At 35.7% G+C, this 14663-nt stretch overlaps 1 protein-coding gene across 2 annotated transcripts in view; it reads right to left on the bottom strand.

Moving 5' to 3' along the window:
- LOC128888255 (laminin subunit beta-1) overlaps positions 1 to 14657 on the bottom strand; it is a 21133-nt gene extending 6476 nt beyond the window's left edge. Inside the window, exons 1-10 of one of the 2 annotated variants that reach the window (XM_054144977.1) lie at positions 13855 to 14657; positions 11270 to 11404; positions 9209 to 9256; positions 8050 to 8136; positions 6271 to 6502; positions 4794 to 5090; positions 3653 to 4215; positions 2993 to 3172; positions 2124 to 2449; positions 847 to 1900 (exon numbers count right to left, since the gene is read on the bottom strand). In XM_054144977.1, the coding sequence (XP_054000952.1) occupies positions 847 to 1900; positions 2124 to 2449; positions 2993 to 3172; positions 3653 to 4215; positions 4794 to 5090; positions 6271 to 6502; positions 8050 to 8136; positions 9209 to 9256; positions 11270 to 11336 (2854 nt within the window). In that variant the 5' untranslated portion in view covers positions 11337 to 11404; positions 13855 to 14657. The remainder of the gene's footprint in view (positions 1 to 846; positions 1901 to 2123; positions 2450 to 2992; positions 3173 to 3652; positions 4216 to 4793; positions 5091 to 6270; positions 6503 to 8049; positions 8137 to 9208; positions 9257 to 11269; positions 11405 to 13854) is intronic. The other variant, XM_054144978.1, reaches the window with a different exon arrangement.
- Positions 14658 to 14663: the final 6 nt, after the last annotated feature.

Genomic DNA, 14663 nt, shown 5'->3' on the forward strand with positions numbered 1-14663 from the left:
TATTATGCTGTATTATGCTGTAATATTCTCTATTATGATATATTACAATCATAGAATTATATACAATTATATATAATTATAAAATTATATACAATTATATATGATATAATACAATGCGTTGTATTGTATTTACATACAATGTCCAATATTTTACAATATTATGCGGTATTGTGTTGTGTGTGCTAAGACTATGAGATGGAAATGTTGATGAAGTAATTTCTTAACCCTTTGCACTCCTATGTCGAGTGTAACTCGATATCAGGTTTTATTTCAGGAGCTCCTTTCTCGAGTCCCACTCGACATTCTATCATGTCCAAATCAATGGTTTAAATGGACATCCTCGTTTCACTTTCATACATCCCGAAGGAAACAGCAAGGATTGTGCAGATTGCTCAAATAGAAAAATACCTGGAGGAAGAAAAGAAACCAACTTTTTTTGTGAAACGTGCGAAATTATTTCAAGAGATATTGTATACTTGAAATTTACTAAATACAACAATAGTATGAATAAAACTGGTATTTAAGTGCATTTGTTTCCTCCTTTGTTTATCTAAATTGCTTTATTTTTTAGTTAAAGTAAATTTTAAATAAAACACTTCAAAACGTTGGGAGCTGCTGGTAACGAAATTGAAATATAATTCAGAGTGCAAAGGGTTAAAGGACTCTGCTTTTTATCAAACATGTTAAAGCCCAACTTCTATTTAAATCCTTGTCCTTTTATGGCAAAGTTGTTGCTAATGTAATTTGCTATGATCGGCAAATATTCTATAAAATTCAGAAATCCTAAAATGAATTTGTCTCGCGACTTTGAGATGCCTCGTACCCAAGACATTCATCCTAACTCACCTGGACAAGGACACGCTCTGCACGGAATATCTATGCCAATCCTAGGATCGCCATAGTACGTCTCGATACATCGGTCGCAGTTATGCCCAGTCGTATAATCGCGGCAGTTGATGCATGCGCCAGTTTTCGAGTCGCAGCTCTCGGCGTGTCCGTTGCACTCGCACCTTTGACAATGTGGGAAATTCCAAAATCCAGGCTCGCACTGACCGCAGGTTCTTCCATAGGTATTCGGTCGACACTTGCACCGACCGGTTTCCACATCGCAGAAATTGTCCAACGCGCCTACGCCGTCGCAGTCGCATGGGATGCAACCTTCTGGACCGAAACCATACGTTCCTGGAGCACACCGATCGCACCGTCTTCCGACGACGTTAGGTTTGCAAGGACACATGCCTCCGTAGTTCTCGCAGAGCAAACTGTGAGAGCCAGTTGGATTACACTCGCAAGAATGTGCACCATCGTAAACGAAATAACCGATGCTGTTCTGATATTTCTTACAGACTTCAGGAATGTCTGTCCACACGGTATCGATGTCGTTGAAGAAGTCACTGCAGCGATATAGTTCGTACTCTTGACGACGGAGCTCACCAACTACTGGTGCTTTGAAGAACGGTATTTCGTCTATCTTCGGTCTCAAAACGATCGAATCGACTAAAATGGACGCCGAAGGTGTGTCCACGTGGCCCTGGAATTTGCGGAATTGCAACAGAAGATTGTACCGTTTCCCTTCTTCCAGGCAAACGGAAGGTTCAGCGGTGGCGCTCCTGGATCGAGCAGGTAACTGCGCCCATAGATTATCGTAATCTGGTCTCCAATCGCCGCAGGGACCATTGGGATCCACTGGACCATCTCTCTCAATGAATATTTGAACGTTTTCCCAAACCCCAGGCTGAACAGGCTCGTAACGAATGATCACGTCGTACCATAAGCTTTTACGTATATCATCAATCGTGAAATTCAACACCGAATCCTCCAGTGCCTTCATGAATCCAGTTCCTGTCCAGGTGCTGTTTCTTCCGTCGCGGTATGGTTCTCTGATCACCACTTGACAATTCTACAAAAATGGACAATGCATTCCTAAGTAAAAATTTGAATGCAAATATTCATAGTAAGAATGATTCAAAATATAGTTTGTTGTGTTAAGCTCAATGCGATTGGATGTAGTTGTAACAAACAATGTATTGGTAATATGTAACGCTTTCAATCTAACGATTTATAGTCATTTGTGAAACTATTGAAGCTACTAGATAGTCTACATTAAATAAAAAAAAAATTACATCGCTAGCTCTCGACAACTCGCCCTCGTAGATCAGGAAATCTATAGATCCAGTGTAATAGCTCTGCTCAGGTTGGTTGCAGGTTCTTCCACTTATGTGAGGCCTGCAGCGACATTGCCCAGTTATGACGTCGCAAGAATTCTCGTATGAACCACCTGGATCGCAGTCGCACCGTTTGCAGCCATCTGGATCCTCCGACAGGCCCCAAAATTCGGAAAGACATTGGTTGCAATCGCGAGCAGTAACGAAACGCTTGCAAGTGCACTCGCCGGTGTACATGTTGCATCCACGGTTGTCGATGGTACCCAAGGTGTTGCAGGTGCAAGCTAAATAGATAGTCAATTTTTCAATGAAAAGTCCTCTCTATTTTATCCTTCGACTGGTATTCATTGGTTTGTAAGATAATTTTCAAGGGGTATGCAAAGAAAGAAGAAAGAAGAAAAAACATTAATTTTCAATATATCGATGTTTTAGCTAGTTATCAATTGTTCAATAAAAATTCCTCTGCATTCTCTCCTTTGACACCTTTGTAAAATATAAATTATAAATTAATATTCATTGGTTTGTAAGATAATCTTCGACAGAGGTACAAAGAAAGAAGAAAGAAAAAGAAGAAATAGATCAATTTTGAATGAATCGATGTTTCAGTTAATTTCGTATTGCTGGGAAAAGTGATCTCTTATTATTTTCTCAAGCAGCTCCAAAAAGTGTAAAGTAAATACTGAAATATGTCATCGATAACTATTTGCTTAGTAATTAATGTGATACATAATGATGTATTGAATTATTACTATTATTTTGATGTCATTATTACTCATATTAAATTCTGACGATGTTTGAAATAAACTTTTAGGTAAAACACTCTTTACCTTGGCATCCCTCTGGATTCTCAGGATCAAAGTTCCAGTAGCCATTTTTGCAGCGGTCGCAACGACGACCCTCCACGTTTGTTTTACAGTGACAGCGACCAGATTCATCTCCACTAAGGGGGTCAGTTCTCGAATCGCAGATACCATCGTCCAAGGAACCAGTGAGATCACAGTCACAGGCTGTACAGAAAGAAAATTTATACAATTAATATAAGAAACATTGTCTGATAGGTTTAAGTGATACCAGCACCACGTTTGCGAATTAAATGTATTTATTTCAAATATTTTATAGTCCATGTTAACTCCTCTGTATTTGTCTAGTCATCTATGCAGCTTATGCAACTTCGAGTTCCACTTAAAATAAAAAAACAACTCTTTCAATCACTGTGTACACTTACAATTAAACCTTTGCACTCGAAATGCGATAATCTTTGTTTAGCTTAAATTTCGTTGATCCTCGATTAATTTGAAGGAAAAAATGTTTGGAACAAAAGTTAATTAGAAAAAAATTTATCAAATTTTAAATCATTCTTTAAGATGTTGTATTGTACTATTAATTTTCGTTCAATAAAAATTAATTCAATCCCACATGACGCCTACGTATCAACGACTTCAAAGGGTTCAAAGAAATAGAAGGATGTAGAAGTGCCTCGAACTTACGGAGACAGGCCTGAGGATGCGAAATGTCCTTCGTAACGTCGTGATAATAGAACGGTTTGCATTGTTCGCAGTTCTGACCGCGGGTATTGTGCTGGCAGTCGTCGCAGACACCGCCAGAGACTCTTCCTGATCTCTCATAAACTGCCACGTCGAAATGACACGAGGACGAGTGGTTATTGCAATTGCAGGGTCTGCAAGCGTTCGTTTGCTTCCCAACGGCAGGTTTCCATGGCAGGTCGTTGTAGAAGTCCTGGCACTTTTCGCAGTTCAGACCTGTCGTGTTGTGGGTGCACTCGCACCTCCCGTGCACCATGTTCTCTTCCTGCTGGACACCAGGCAGAGGAAGACACCTGGAGGCGTGACCGTAACAGGAGCACGATCCACGGATCACCATGTTCTGGATAGCGTAGTAGTATTTCTCGCGAATCTCGGCACGGTCGTCTAGCAGATCGTCGCCCAGTGTATGCAGTCTGGTCATGTTGATGCGGAGATTCGTTATTTTCAGAAGGTTCTGCACTTCCTTGGAGTAGGGATTGTCGATCTCCAGATTTCGAGGCAACACTCTGAAAATGCGGATAGATACGTGGTAAAACGCGTCGATGGTGATGAAGAAATCACACTACCGCTCAAAAGTATCCGGACAATTTTACCGAGAAAAATATGAGCAGTAATTCCGGTACTCGTGATTATCTATCTGTTACTCCATTTGTGACTAAATTTGTTCGATGCTTTTACTATAGCTTTGTATCCTTTTCAAGAAACCGCAACATGTGGTGGAGAAGTAAATTGCAAAATAGCTTAAAATAATGAAAACAACAAAGAGGTTGAGTTTTATCAAACCTCCCTGTAATCGAGATCAAACTGCAGGATGCATCTAGACTCGTAATGATAACATGAGACGCGGACTACCGATACAAAAATAGCATCATTGACAAGGTTTCACTTCAACGTCTTCTAAACATACTTTTCCATATTTGCCTAAATTCCCCTAAATTCTTTGACTTCTTTCTTACGGCATCCTCTCCACGTTAACTCAGCGTGGACAAAGTGTCAAGCAATCCACTGACACTAACGTTATCAAAGACCATAATCTAGTTATACGTTTGTGTTACCCGATCGTTACTCATCATTGTTTACGTACCTGAAGATAACGTCACCTCCTGTCGATGGCGCCACGCCAGAGTATCTCGTCTCGCAGATAACATCGGTTAGTCTCTGAGGTGGATCGGTAGAGACACCGGGGAAGTACTGCTCGCAATTATGCGCGAAGTATCGATACACTTTCCAGGTCTTTCCAAAATCGAACGACCTCTCGATCAACATCGCGGCGGGTCGGAACGTTTTGAAACCGATGATGATGTGGGTGAAGTGAAATTCCGCCTCGAGGTCGAAGCGTATCGTGACGTTCTCCACCCCATTTTCCGCTTGCCACCACGTCCTAGAAGTTTATACGATTAATCGTTCTGAAAGACTTTGTAGAATTCTAAATACGAAGGAATCGTACTACGTCTTCACTGCTTAAGAGTTTAACTCTTTGCACTCGAAACCATTTTTTCTGGTATCTGTCAGCAACTCGAGATGCTTTCTTAGCATTTTATTCCCACGAATGCTAAGGTTATATTGACTTTGAAAATGAGATCTCTAATTTGAGATTTGAAAATCAGGTCACGTTTGCCTCAACGACAATCATTTTATTGACATTTCAAGTTCCAAAGAAATTAAACCTAAAGGAAACCTAGCGATGACTGAGAGTCACCTCTCGAGTGCAAAGGATTAATTCAGTACTTTTCGTTTACTGACAGAGTTCGTAGGAAATTTCTGTGCCAGCAAATATTAGAATTAGATATATTTTATGTAAAGGATTTGAAAAACGTTGAAGGACCTCCTCAGTTGATAATTATGCACCTCTGAAAAGAATCTCCATGTACTAATTAGAAATGTAGTAGAGGCTTAACATATAAGGGTGATACAACTGCTCGAATAATGAAATTTTCAGAAGATAGAGTAATAGCTGCTGATTTTGTGCATTTATCATGTAAATTGATATAATAAACACGTGCTAACTATAACCAAAAGGTGTATGCACTTATGGAAAATGAAATAACAATATCGTTATAATAATTGTACAATATACACATATTAAATTTATATACTCATATTCAATTACGTTTTTAAAACAGAGATCAAGAAGCAAGTTTCATTCTGTGTAAACGTTGAAGCTCTCAGTGACTCCTTAGATATAGGAGGCTCTACTATAGATACCAATTACATGGATCAAGATATAAAATTACAATTAATTACGAGTTTTCAAATCTTTCACCTAAATGATTCATCTTGAGTTAACCCTTTGAGCTCGAGGCATTTTTCTATAGAATCAAATCCATTTCATTTTTATAATGAATTTCTCGAAAATCAAACACTCTACTTTGTTAAGAAATATCTACGAATATTCGTGACTCAATATATCATCAGCTGTATTCTAATATAAGTAAAATTGAAATTCTACGTTCAAAAAATCACTTGTAAATTACATGTAACGCTTTAGAGACGCTCTCGAGTGCAAAGAGCGAAAAAGAGAATACATCCACGAAAATTTTCAATTTTAGTTCGTTTCTTACCCGCTGCCAATGTTCTCGATGTTATGCTGCTGTTTAGGCAGCGACGCGTCGCAGAAGAAACACTTCTTTCGTTCCTTCAAATGCGAAACGATGCAATATCTCTCGGGACCGTTGAGACCACAAGTGGAGGATGCGTGCAATCGACTTTTCCGACCGATCAACAGATTCCCCGTCGCGGGATAACAGGAGCTCTGCTCGCAGGGATGCTTTCTCTTCAAGTTCGCGTGGGGACCTAAAGACAACGAAGAAACTGTTAGAAGTGGTCGTCTGCGATGAAAGGATCGAGTTAGCCACGATTGGTTACCCTCCGAACCCTTCAGCCAGTCCGAGTATCGTTATACCAGCTACGGGGGCAATATTTGTTATTTACACCTGTGACAACGGTTAACCCTTTGACTGAGAAACGGCGCACATATCCGACCTCGAAAATTAGACTCAGAGAAACTATTAACCTTATAGAGAATGGCGATTCGAAACTCTTTTATATTTACAATTTATTCAACCGACGTTTAGTTTCAGAAATAAAAATTAAAAACTTCAATGTTCTTCAGAAATAAAAATTAAAAACTTCAATGTGCAACTTGGCCAAATATCATCGAAATTCTTTCTTTCGTGTGGATGCGTTGTAAAATTCACCGATGATTACCAATCTACCGGAAAGCCGAAAATCCATTACTGTTTATCAATATTTAATTTCTAATGAGTAATTAACAGCTAACGAATTTCAGGGAAAAGGACTTCTTACTTTTTAATTTCTATTTTTGAAAGTAAACGTCACATGAATGAATTGTATGTATAAAAAAGTTTCGTCTTATCATTTTCTATAAGGTTTTAACTATTTTTGAAAATTCTACTATTCGAGCGACGCGCTCATTAGAACTTCCAGCGAAAATCGTCCCGCAGTCAAAGGGTTAAAAAAAAACCTCCCAGAGGCCGTGGTTAGTCGTCCAAAAACCTCGTCTATGCGATAAACACCTCAACCAAAATTAAACAAGGCAAGGGAAGAGATTCGCGTGTCCTGAATCGTCTTGAGGATTGCGAACGTTCGTTGTCGTATTATTGTATTAAAGAGTGGAGACGTTTGTTAACAATTATTATTCGAATTAATGGGAGCATTATTATTACTGTAAAATTACAAGGTTTGCTGAAGTTGAGGATCCAAACTTTGGGTACGCGTACTACTAGAACTCGTCAAAATCGTAAATGACTTATATTGTGTGTCTAATAAAGGAAAAATTCGATTTAAGAAACAAAAGTATAAGTAACTTCAAAAATAGGAAATATCACGGGGACCGAAAAGTAATCAAAATGTCTTCCGACTTGGAAAAGTATTTCAGTGAAAGTTTCAATGAAACTTCCGGGAAAAAGTCCTCGAAGGACTTCTTTTAAAAAGTGTTAAAAAAAGAAGGAAATTATTTTATTGAAGATTTCTTTAATAAATAAATATTGATAAAATGTTGATTACTCTCTGGTCCCCCTAATATTTTGAGCTTTAATGTATTATTTATCGATACGTTTTTTACAATTTCTCGAAAATATTTCTTCGAAACAAAGTTTGGACCACCAATTTTCAAAAAGGCCCTCGGTATAAGTTTTGATACTCGGTACCCCAAAGTGCAACGTCCTTGCGTAAAAGAAAACTCATTTAGTGCACTTCGCGAAGACATAAAGGAAAGATTAATTCTTGTGTGCAACGTTATCATGCTGGTTTTAATTAATCTTAAATTGTTCGACGTTATATTGCGTAACGTAGATTTGTGGAACCAGCGATAATGCTACCTCTTGGATTAGGAGTGGCCAGCCTTGGCCAATTATGGCGCTCTGCCGTCACCTCCATGGGTGACATATCTCCTCTCTGGACTGATCCTATAACATCCCGTTTTTATCTCGGATGCTTATTCATTTCTAGTTCTACGTATTCTTATGGCGAAGTTTCAAAGGAAATTGTAGGGAACCTGCTCTGTGAAGGATTCACAGGTAGAGCACATATATTTCCATATGTTTGCAATTAAATTTGTCGAATGAGCGTATACGGAGTAGCTATAGAAACTGACGCGAGTCATATTACTTCTTTGATTCAGATTAAAGAAAAAATGAGGTTTGTATTCTTCTAACCACTTTTTTATCACAAACAAAAGATGCATCTGTTAGATAGTAAGTAGGCCTTTTTGAAAATGAAATCTCCTTCTTTAAATATGTTTTTAAATGTATAATTCATATGTAAATATTTTGGAAATGGATGATTTGATATTAAATATTTTTAAAATGGAGGATTTTTTAAATAATATTTTCGCAATACATGAACTGCTTTGAAATATATTTTCGCAATATATGATCTCCTTTCGAATATTTTAACAACATACAACTTCGTTTTTCACATTTTGAGTATATGATTTCCAACTTGAATATTTTTCCGATGTATAATTTCATTGTTAATTAATAGTTTATTTAAATATTTGATTCAATTCTATGAAAGGCGTAGTTGCATCTTGCAGGTGCACCTTGTACTAATGAAAAAGTTTCTTATCATTCTGTGCATGAAAATATGCAGGATTCTCTACAAAATCAATTTATATGAATAAGGTAGAAAGAAGAAGGTGCAATTATGTTTTGCAGGTGCACCTTTGTACAGGAAAAATGGAACGATAAGAACTTCTTCCTTTATCATTTCTCTCTGTTTGCTACCAAGAGATATGACTCGTGCGAGCTTCTAAAACTACACTGTTTATTGTACGTATATCTCAGAAAATAATCTCAGAAAAAAGATTGGTAGAACATAACTTTGGGTATTGAAACGTTGTTATTATATGTATCGTACATTATTTCGTAATACGACTGCTAATACTTCAATTATATTGATAGAGTAAAATATTGATTACTAAATATTAAGTTCTCTTCTTTTTATAAATATAAGTATTAAAGAATATCTGCAACTCACCCCTGACTGGAATCTGTCTGTCCCTAGGAAATTGTGGATCCGCGACATCTAAACAAAAATAATCTTATTAGTAATTAGTGAGTAATTAGTAATAGTGAGTTCCTCCACCTTCAAATCTTACTTTAAAAGAAAAATTTTACAAAATTCATTTTAAACTTTTTACGTCAAAGTTAATACTTTTGATGATTAATGAAATCTAATATTAAAGCTTTGTTTACTCTAAATATTCTAATACCAAAGCTTCTATTTTCTTACTGTAACAGTATAAGTATTCGATTACCAGAGTACTATTTCAAAAACTTCATATTTCAATTCCTCGAATACATAACAAATTCATAATATACCAACCAGTCAATTTTTGTTGCATTACTCGAAATATTCAAACAGACCAAGTTTTTCAACATTTTTATTAAATTTCCTCTATTCTCATGTCTACAAATAAATGAAAATTATTCTAGATTGAGTAGATACGAACATTTTTATTAAATTTCCTCTATTCTCATGTCTACAAATAAATGAAAATTATTCTAGATTGAGTAGATCCGAAGAAAACAGTAATACGAAACGTGTTTTAAAACTTTTTATCGTTTATGGAGATTCTGTTTTGAAAATTTGATGAATAACTGGAGACCATAATTTCTCAGAGAAAATTTTAAACGAATCTAGAATGTGTAGTTATCAAGTAGCGTTCTTACTACCGGTAGAGGCTATCGCAAGGGACAACCGGATGTTTATGATGTGGCCACTCTGGAAGGCATCGTTATAGTGAATGAAAACCCTTGAATTGAACGAAAATTACCAAAATAAAAAATTAACTGAAAAAGACAGCTTACTGTCTGTAGTTGATCATACTTAATCTTATTTATTTTATTATTTCATTACTCTCTGTTACTCGTACACCCTCGTTTCGTCATTTATAAATATTACAGAATAATAAATTATCGAGTTGAACATTGAATTTTTGTATGGGCATTCATACATCTTTCAATTAACTTCTATATTTCAATTTAATAAGAATTCCATCATGGAAAATTTTTGGTAACCCAAAAAAACTTTAAATAATCTTATTTACAGCACGAAAAAATCCAAATTTAGCTCATACGAAATTATAACTTGTATTCGAATAGAAAATTGATCTGTCTATGAAACTTAATAATTCTGAGACCACTATTTGTAATATTTAAAAATCTTTGAAGCCTCCATATTTTCAAATCTAAAATAAGTTCAATATCTCATTCAAAGAGATCATTTCATCATAAAGAGATTTCAATATGCCATTTTACAATTTTCTATCTTTACGATTAAATTTTATATGACTCCAAAATATGAACTAATAAAAAACTTCAGAAGTTCTTCTTTCGTATAGGAAATTTCACCGTGATTCGTTAATAAATTCCTATTATGCAACTCGGAGGCTTCTGAACCTCGTGTTTTAGGTTTCCAGATCGAAACGGTTTAGAGACCGAAATAAACTTGACAAGTTCCGAAGAAAGGCGGGTCGAGGGGTCGAATCGCTATCTAATCGTAATGGATAAACTGTCTTCTCGTAAGAGCAATGAATGGAGAACACGTTGTGATCGTGAATAGATGGATTCAAAGTATTTTGTTTCAGCGAAATTCCTGTCTCATTCTTAAAACGGGTAAATACATCTAGAGAATGCTTTCCAATAAGCATTGGAGAGGATCTGTCCTCGCAAATGAAATGTACAAGACTGTGTAAACATTTTCATTATGATTAAACTGCGGATGCTTATGTAAATTCATATTTTCATAGATCTAGAGAAAAAATTGAAACTTAACTGAAAGTATGTTTCACCCTCTGAACGGCATAACGTATATACTATTGTTAATATATTATGAATGTTTGTATTTGTACATATTCTCATAGATTTGTTCATATTTCAACTTGTCATAAATCGTTCGCAGTCTAATTACGACCCACTTATTATAAATCTTATTTGTGACTTCGTTCTTGTGTAAAATAAAATTGTATTAATATTATACTGTTACGTGATATTATCGACAACCACAGAAAACAATGTATCGTTGAATGACACTTACTTGACACAATAGTCAATGTTAACAGCAATGCTGCAAGGATTGCCTGACAAGAATATATTCGAGCCATTTTCTCTCCTCCCCCTCTAACGTTTAAACTTTATCAACCGAGCCTAAGCCATGTGCGTTATGTTCCATCTGAAAACAAAAAATAAATTTCAAATTTTTCAATTTGCAGCACATAGTTATTTTAATATTTAAACATATTTCGAAAACAAGAATTAATATCTGCAATAAACGATTATTCGTTCCCTATTCATTGTTCGAAAGTTTCTAATTAAGAATTAATAAATTAATAATAAATTCGTAAATATATCGCAAATATTGGATCATGAAAACAACGTCAAATTCATGTTCACGCTATTTTCTTCGACGTCTAATGATTCATCAGACTATTCAGTCCCAAGGCAAGTTAACGCTTGAGAAGATTAGAAGTTTCTTTAAATTTTGCTAAAGTCACAAATCAAGTCAACCGTCAATAACATAGTATTTTCTTCGGACGTCAATGAATCACCAAACTTATCGAACTGACTTCATTTTATGGCGTCATCATAATGAAGTTTTGAATTTGCAACCTCAACAGAACACTCTTCAATTCACAATTCTATTATTAACTATTTCTCCACAAATATTTAATGTATATACGTATTTAGAAATATGTAATACCTTCATTTCTGACTGCAATATTAGGTAGCACTGTATAAATTTTATTATTATTACATTTGCAATTGTAATATTACGTAGCATCGTATGAATATTTTATGATTTCATTTGTAACTGTAATATTAGGTAGTAATTTATATTTTTGTAATTTTGTAATTTCATTCTTGTTATCTACAACAAATACTTTAGCATAACTTATTAAAACCAACTTATTCGTTATTTTATGAGATACGAAATTAATTATAATTAAAATGATCAACTGGTCAATCGAATGAACATCACGAATAAATTGTCTGTTTAATCATACAGAGCTTTATTTGATTACACGTACAGTGTTTCACGAAAAGTAATTCCTTCGTATAAACATAATTTCATCCTCGATTTATTGGAGACTATCGTTAATTAATAGACAAGTGATTCTGTTTGACAACCCCATAAAGTAAGTAAATTCACTAATTCCAAAGAACAATTTTAAAAATTTATTCTTATTATTATTCTATTACGATTGGAGTAATTCTTCAATCTCTACGAACAGGTCACTAAATCTTAACATACTTTTATCAAATTAATATACATAACACGAATTAATGAGGTACTCTAATCTAGTAACGAATGAGTGCATCGTTCATCATTGAAGATCATATTGCACGAGTTCGAATTTGGTCCGAAGAACTCTATCAACTACTCCAATAATTTTTTATCTACTTTTGCGATGAGTATACAGTTATACACACACACTTCCGTTTCGACTGCTCCATTTTCGCGCTCGAAAAAATTCGGGAACTAACGAAGTCTAATTTCACAAAGAGATCTGTCGCCGGCAGTTCGACGACCCAACAAAACTGGCGCTTTCTTTATATCGAAGGTCTGATAAATTTCTAGATCTTCTTTTTAAAGAAAAATTGATAGAAAATCACGAGTGAAGCCTTTAGTATTGGATTTATAATTTGGTTATAATTATAATTATAATATATAGTTATAATTTGGTTGCGTGCAAGTTAGGTTTCTAAGGTCTAAGATAACGATGCAAATATTGATTAGAAGATTAGAAAAATTAGTTTTTCGGATTGTTTTACAATAAATGTTACCTAATTTTTGTGTGTTATACAATATTTGTTTGGTTTAACTTCACACAATCTTTTCGAAATATAAATTTTCTACTATCTTTCTTTATGCATATTTCTCAAAGTAAACTAGTTTTATAACTTATTAAAATAATCGTTTGTTTATAATGAATGAATTTGAATCATATTCACTACTTCATCCAAGACTGAGTGAATGTTTTAGTAATAAAAGGTGATACGTACTTGAAGCAATATTGAGAATATTACACATGTTATTTTTTTAACACGAAACATTCTCCTCATCGGTATTAATAATAAAGATAAAATAACTACGTCCACGTGCTGTATTTGTACTCGATTTGCAAGATATTTTACTCTATAATTCAAATTCTAATTAAAGTGGAACACACAAGTGATTTATTTCTCTTCTTTAAGCATTCATCAACACTCCATTATTATGAAGAAAGTATACAATCGTCGAAAATGCATTGCTACACGTCTTTTCCCTTAAAAAAATATTCACTATTCCCTTTGATGTATCAAAACTCCTAGTATACTATAACAATAAACAAAAATTTATACTTTAATTCTAATAATCCTATAATTAAAAATACATCCTAAACAACTGTACCGAGGCCTGTACCGAGCCTAGCAAACAACTATCAATATTATTTTGCACTCGCAAACAATTTAACACCTTTTGTTCATCGTTCAACATTTTTTATTTAGATAAGCTGCTCCCTGATAGCAATCAGCCTTCGATCGCGACGTTTCCCCCGTCTCTCCGTCAAACATCATGCAAACAAACGCACTGAAAATCTTACACAGAATACCAATAGGAGCTAGCATGAATCCTCTTACCTAACCGAGAGTGTATCTCCCTGGACAGAATGTCTTATCGGAGTCGTTCCTCGTACACTAGGCCCTGCAGACTCCGTTTCTATCGACGATCCTCCACGACGGCGATCAACACTAAAAAACTGCTCGATCGTAAGATCCCTCGATCACCGTGGATCCCCGCGTACGACGATACACCGAAGCCGATCACTGGATCGAGAATGAACGAGAGCAACGCCGTGGACGCCTGGTGACGCGCCTCTCGCACCGTTTCTCTGTTAAGGAGAACCTCCGACAGCTGCCAGTGCCGTACACGAAATGAGGCTCCTTTCTCGTTTGTTGAATTTGTTCCGACGTGGGTATTGGTACAGGCGAGCGTAAGGGCAAGCTTTAGCCTACGACAAAGACAGACGGGTGACCGAGGGTAAGTTGGGGGAACACGTGGGCGGATCAGCCCCTTCAGTTTCATTAGAATTCTTTTTTTTTGGTACTATTCGATTTAGTTTACTTGGAAAGCCTGAATGTAGGAATTTAGTTTGGTTTATTGTTGATTGAGGGATTTTCAAAGTCCCTGAATCTTGGAAACCCTGAACGTAGAAATTTAGTTTGGTTTATTGTTGATTGAGGGATTTCCAAGGTCCCTGAACCTTGGAAACCCTGAACGTAGGAATTTAGTTTGGTTTATTGTTGATTGAGGGATTTTCAGGGTCCCTGAACCTTGGAAACCCTGAATGTAGGAATTTAGTTTGGTTTATTGTTGATTGAGGGATATTCAAGGTCCCTGAACCTTGGAAACCCTGAACGTAGGAATTTAGTTTGTTTTATTGTTGATT

This window comes from Hylaeus anthracinus, unplaced genomic scaffold, assembly GCF_026225885.1.
Source record: "Hylaeus anthracinus isolate JK02 unplaced genomic scaffold, UHH_iyHylAnth1.0_haploid 11989, whole genome shotgun sequence".
NCBI classification, from domain to species: Eukaryota; Metazoa; Arthropoda; class Insecta; order Hymenoptera; family Colletidae; genus Hylaeus; species Hylaeus anthracinus.